This window comes from Meleagris gallopavo, chromosome 6 (genome assembly GCF_905368555.1).
Source record: "Meleagris gallopavo chromosome 6, MGAL_WU_HG_1.1, whole genome shotgun sequence".
NCBI lineage: Eukaryota > Metazoa > Chordata > Aves > Galliformes > Phasianidae > Meleagris > Meleagris gallopavo.
In genome coordinates, this window is record NC_139409.1 from 43194622 (window position 1) to 43200019 (window position 5398).

At 46.7% G+C, this 5398-nt stretch overlaps 1 protein-coding gene across 1 annotated transcript; it reads right to left on the bottom strand.

Moving 5' to 3' along the window:
- Window positions 1-351: 351 nt before the first annotated feature.
- On the bottom strand, window positions 352-5140 carry CCK (cholecystokinin). Its single transcript, XM_003207259.5, has 3 exons — window positions 4984-5140; window positions 3797-4054; window positions 352-721 (listed from the first exon to the last, which is right to left on the bottom strand). Exons 2-3 carry the CDS (start codon window positions 4050-4052, stop codon window positions 585-587), a joined length of 393 nt encoding a protein of 130 aa, XP_003207307.1. The 5' UTR covers window positions 4053-4054; window positions 4984-5140; the 3' UTR covers window positions 352-584.
- Between the last annotated feature and the right edge of the window lie 258 nt (window positions 5141-5398).

Here is a 5398-nt window from a genome sequence, read left to right on the forward strand (position 1 = left end):
ATTTAGTTCACAATATAAAATAAATACCCCAAGGAGGCGAGACACGTTGGTGTCATTCCTCTTTTCCTTCTCCCTTCAGCCCTGGTCGGTACGGCCTACAACCATTCAGCCCTGCACAGTGGGGTCACTGTGAGGATAGCAGGCCTCACAGATTTTCTGGCAGTACTGTGCTGCTGTGTTGGTATTTGGACAAGTTCTCCTTAGAGTGTTCACAGCTATTGTAAGTGTCAAGAGATTACATTGTCTGAGTATGCAACACCTGGAATATAATACATTGCAGAATGAAGGTGTTCTCCTGCCTCTCTGTGCAGTAAGATACCCAGCGACACGTGGCGACAGGACAAGAAGGGGTAAGTGAAACCATTTTAATAGAATATCAGTGTATGAGAAACCACAAAAGAAAGAAAACATTTTTCCTGGAAAATTCTGCATATGTATATATTGCATTGTCTTACAGACAAATTTACATCAAATACATGATATAGTTTAAAACACTGATTCGAAGAGGACAACAAATTAATTTTTCTCGTTCTGTACAGACATGGGAGTGTGATTTCTTTCTTGTTGCTATCGTTTGCTGTTCTTTAAGAGGAATACTCGTATTCTTCAGCACTGCGGCGTCCAAAATCCATCCAGCCCATGTAGTCTCTGTCATTTATCCTGTGCGTGGGATCAATGCTCTGTACCCTGTTTCCTAGGACAGAGAACCTTCCAGTGGAACCTACAGGAAAAGAGTGTGTGAGAGGAGAAAATAAGCAAGCAGACACATTTTCAACCATTTCTGATCTGTTTTGTATTTGTTAGCAGAAGCCTGCATGATGTAGTTCAAATTGCTTGACTTTATATGACAGTGGATTTACATGGGCTATATAATTGGGAAAAACATCTTAGAAACACTATGGCGTTGTCCTGAAGTGACTTCAATTTTTTTAAACGTAAAATATACAGACTATTTTCTCTCTGCTTTGGCTCCTGGAAAGGAAGAGCCACAGATGCAAGCTGGGGAACTCCTACAGTGCAATCTAAATAACAAGAGGGGTAGAGTTAAGAATAATGGTTTTGTAAAAAGTGGGAATAGCCCCAAAATTCATGAACTCGTGTCTGGAATTCACAGCTAGAGATATCTATTACTGCAATCACACAGGGTTTCTTACTATGTCAGCAGCCCTTCCGCTGCTTTTCTAAATTTTCATAATACTTTTCACTGTGCGATGGGATGCTGATCTTTGACCTTGCTTCAGCCTTTCACCCACCCCTGTTTAGGGCATTAAAGAGATACAAATTATTTGTGGGGAGGATAGTTTGATATCATCACATTATGTAACTACAATTGCAGTGGAAGGTAAATTATTTTTCCCTATGCTCCATGAAGAAAGCCAAAATTTACACATGCCAGTAATAAAATTGACCCTGAGCCTTGAATGAGGAAGAGGGACAAGTCCAACACAGTAGCAGTTAATGAGGACTGAGGCTTGAAGAATGCTTGAACTGAGCAAAAAGGAAAAGGAGGCCAAACCTTACAAATCCAAATCCACACAGGTCGTTAGTTTTAGAGGAACCCTTGGTGACAATGTAATGATTTGTAATAACCATGACTCACTTAAAAACAAAACCTATGGCATTGTTTTGTTAATGGCTTATGGAGGTAGAAGTACCAAAGAAAGAAACCAAGCATGCTTTAGGCATTTTAAACAAAATAGCAATAAATAAATAAATAAATAAAAACACCACAAAACAAGACACAACAACAAATTATGAAAATACATTTGTCTACCATTAAACTCTCAATAACATTTAATTTCTACGTAAATTCACATACATAGCTCAAAATACTAAGTTATATTGATGAAAATGGTTTTCTGGCACCAGGCAGGGCTAAAACACTGCAAAACCATCACCTGGATCTTGGAGCCTGCAGTGACCTGAGGGCTGTAAGCACTCCAATGGTGCTATTTTGGTCTGGCAAGGGAGCAAGGGCTCCCTAGAGGACAGGGAACTGCACGTGTCACTGACTTGTCAGCCACATTTCTCAATGACATGGTGCCAGATTTATGCTGGAAGACTGTAGAAGAAGTTAAGTGAAAGCTAGGGATTACAGATAGCCTAAGAAATTCCCTAGGGGACCTTAATTACTTTCCCTTAAATAACCAGAGATGTCCCTGTGGATACTTCAGCATCAACATACAATGAACGGCTTCAGAACTGTAGCATTCTGGCTACAAGGCTGCCATCTAGCCCCAGCCTCCTGGGAAAATTTAACTCTCACTGTCCAAAATAAGCCTTCCTATTAACCACAAGAGCAAATGCCATCACTGCTGATTGCTAATGCTAGCAAATGCCCAGCCTCAGTGTCCTCTGAGATGGAATTTTCTAGTGAGTGTTCAGAGAAGCTAAAACAGCAGATGTAAATGTCCTGCAGAGATTTCTGAAGCATAGCCCTGAACTTTCATGTTAAATGAGAACATAATTTTTTTGATGAGAAAACAATTGATTGGCATTGTTATAAATTAATACTGCTTTGTCGTAGTGACTCTCTTCCGTACCAGCAAGTACATCTACATGCTGGTGCCCAGCTAGCTCAGTCATGCCACAAGAATTCCATCATCCTCTAAGAGTCACTTTGTAGGGTTAAAAATATACATACGTGTATGCAGGCAATTCTCCTTCGTATCAGTGCTTACCAAAAATACATCCTAGATCTAAACTCTTAAAGCTATTTGGAAACAAACAGCCAGGTATTCAAAGAGAATGTAGTGGCTACACAAGAGAAAGGAAAGGAAGATCTTGTAGGCTTTTGTCTGCCTTGTAGACTCCTACAGCAAGATTCTTATTTATTAACAGCTTTAACTGCAGCAGTGAGTTGTGGAATTCTGTATCTATATTGTCTTTCTGTTAGATCATGTGAACTGCTAAAATATGTTCCTTAATGAACGCTGTGAGAATTCAGTGTGAGAAGTCCCTCCAAATACATTAGAAGTGCTTTTCTGTTGTTTCTGATTCAGCCCTCCTCTGCATGAATGTGTGTGGCAGCACATGTAATGCATAAAATGCAGGTGGCACCTCTTTATTGCAATGCTCCAAAAATACAGCTGAGATGCTGCCTAGCACAGAGCTCAGCAGTGAGGCTACGGAGAGGAGTAATGATGTGCCTTACAGCTGTGTGGAGAGACAGGAGAGAAGGCGGCTCTCACTTATCAAGTGAATTCCATCCTAAACAAACTCCAGGGCTGGGAGTCAATTAATTTGTTCCTCCCTATATGCACAAGTAATCCTAACTTCTAATGCAATCTCTTTCCCTGCTGTACAAGGGATAGATGAGAGACATCTGCATAACCCCACAAGCTGTACTATCCTTTTTTCTTGAGGTTTGCAGTCACATTCCTCCCGTGGTGTTCAGAGCAACTAGGCTGCCCATGGTGTAACTCAATTCAAATGAGTAACACAATTGTTTCCTCAAGCAAAGAATAAATCACACGATAAAGGTGAAGCCTTGTGATTCCAGTTCTCTACTGGAGCTTCACGATCCCATTACTGAATGCTGGGGAGGTTTTAAGTAATTGCAAGATTGTGTCCCAAGGCAACTGCTATGTAAAAACAGGTTTGTGGGTTTTTTCTTTTTCTTTTCAGTTTTACAGTAAGTGGGAAAGAAAACGGTCTCTACTTCAGGAATAGCCAGGCAAAATCTATTTCTGATCTCCTAAAGGAATGCGGGAATTAGTGCTAGGTGACGGCAGGGTTAGTATGTGGGCACCTCCGAAGGAAACGCCGTGCCACAGAGGCAGCAGACGAGCAGTACCTTTCCGGGCTTGCTGCAGGTACTTGGCCAGCAGCGCTCCGATAGTCGCCCTCTGCTCCAAGCTGCCATCCAGCCGCGGTGCGGGCTTCAGCGGCCCCGCCGAGGAGGGTGCGCGGGAATGCCGGTGCGGTTCTGTCAGGCTCTGCTGGAGCTCAGCAGCCAGCGGGCTGCCATCATGTGAGCCCGCGGGCTGCTGGCCGAGGGAGCTCACCGACAGCGCGGCGAGGAGCACGCAGATGCAGATCCCGCCGTACATCGCTGGGGAGAGAAAGGCACGTCAGGCGGTCGGAACGACCAGATGGAGCACGCTGAGCCTTATGCCCAGCCCCTGACTTCTTTGGCGCTGGGTTGTGAGGAAACTTTGAATGCAGGTAGCTGCGGGATCTGCCTTAAGCTAGAAGGTGAGTAGTTAGCTACCTGTTGGGAAGAGGAGATAACACCCCAGCAAACTGGTTTTAGCCCTCCTCGTGTATGTGCTGTGCCCCCCTTATGCAGTCTTTTCTGTTTTGGAAGCTGCATTCCAGCAACAACTAAAGGAAACCTGTGCAGCTCTGCAAAAACTCGCAGGTTCCAGGCAGCCACGTGCTTTGCTGCTGTACTGCAATCTGCTGTTATCACAAATAACCGATTTTGACGTGTTCTGCAAAGAGCCTTCACTCTCCCACCCCTTCTTGGTTTGGAATTCAGCACTAATGAAGCTGTCTGGTACGAGAAAAGAAGGAACAAAGTTGTGTCACGACAAAAGAAAGCCCCGAAATCTCACACCACCCCATCACCTGATTTAACAGCACCAGCAACGATGTGCACCAGAACTGCGCCCTTCTTCGTATAAGCCAGAATTCAAGCAAAACAATTTTTTGCTACCTCCAGAAAGGAGCAAAGATTGGATGAGACAACCCAGGGAAGCAGCAGAGTTTGAGCACGGCACCTGAAATAGTACTTCTGGAAATGGGGCTGAGAGGAGAAGCGCTGCACCCGGCGCTGAACGGCAGGAGGGCAACTTCCCGTTATAAACGACGCACGAATTATCTCGCGTATGTGAAACGCGGCACCGAGCATCGCCTTTTCATTTCGGAAAATGGGGAAACGAAGTTCGCCCGCCCGCTCGCAATGCACAGCAGCGAAGGGCGGCTATCACCTCCCCGCCACGCCGGCTGCTCCCCCAGCGCCCAGGTGCCGCTCCCTACCTTCCTCCTTCCCTTCCTTCCCCGAGGCCGGAGCGATGAGGACCGCAGGAGACCGGCGTGCGCCCAAGCGGGATGTCAGGGGCTGCTCCGCCGCGGCCCCTTAAATAGCGGCGGCGGTGTTTGCACAGCTCTGACGCAGCCGGGCCGCGGCCGGGCTCCGCCTCGGGGGGAGAGGGGCTCCCTCTCTCCCTCCCTCCCCGCCTCCCGGCTGTATGCTGAAGTTCGCACGGAGGCCGCTTACCCGGACGGGGAGGGCGGCGCGGTGCCCGGCTTGCTTATAAGACGCCCTTGCTCTCCTGGGAGCCACGTGTGCCGGGCTGGCGCAGCGGGGTCCGTGGGGAAAAGGGGCTGCCATGGATGGAGCGGCCCTTCCGCCCCACCTCGTCACCCCCGAGCGGCCCCGTCCCTGTGCAGC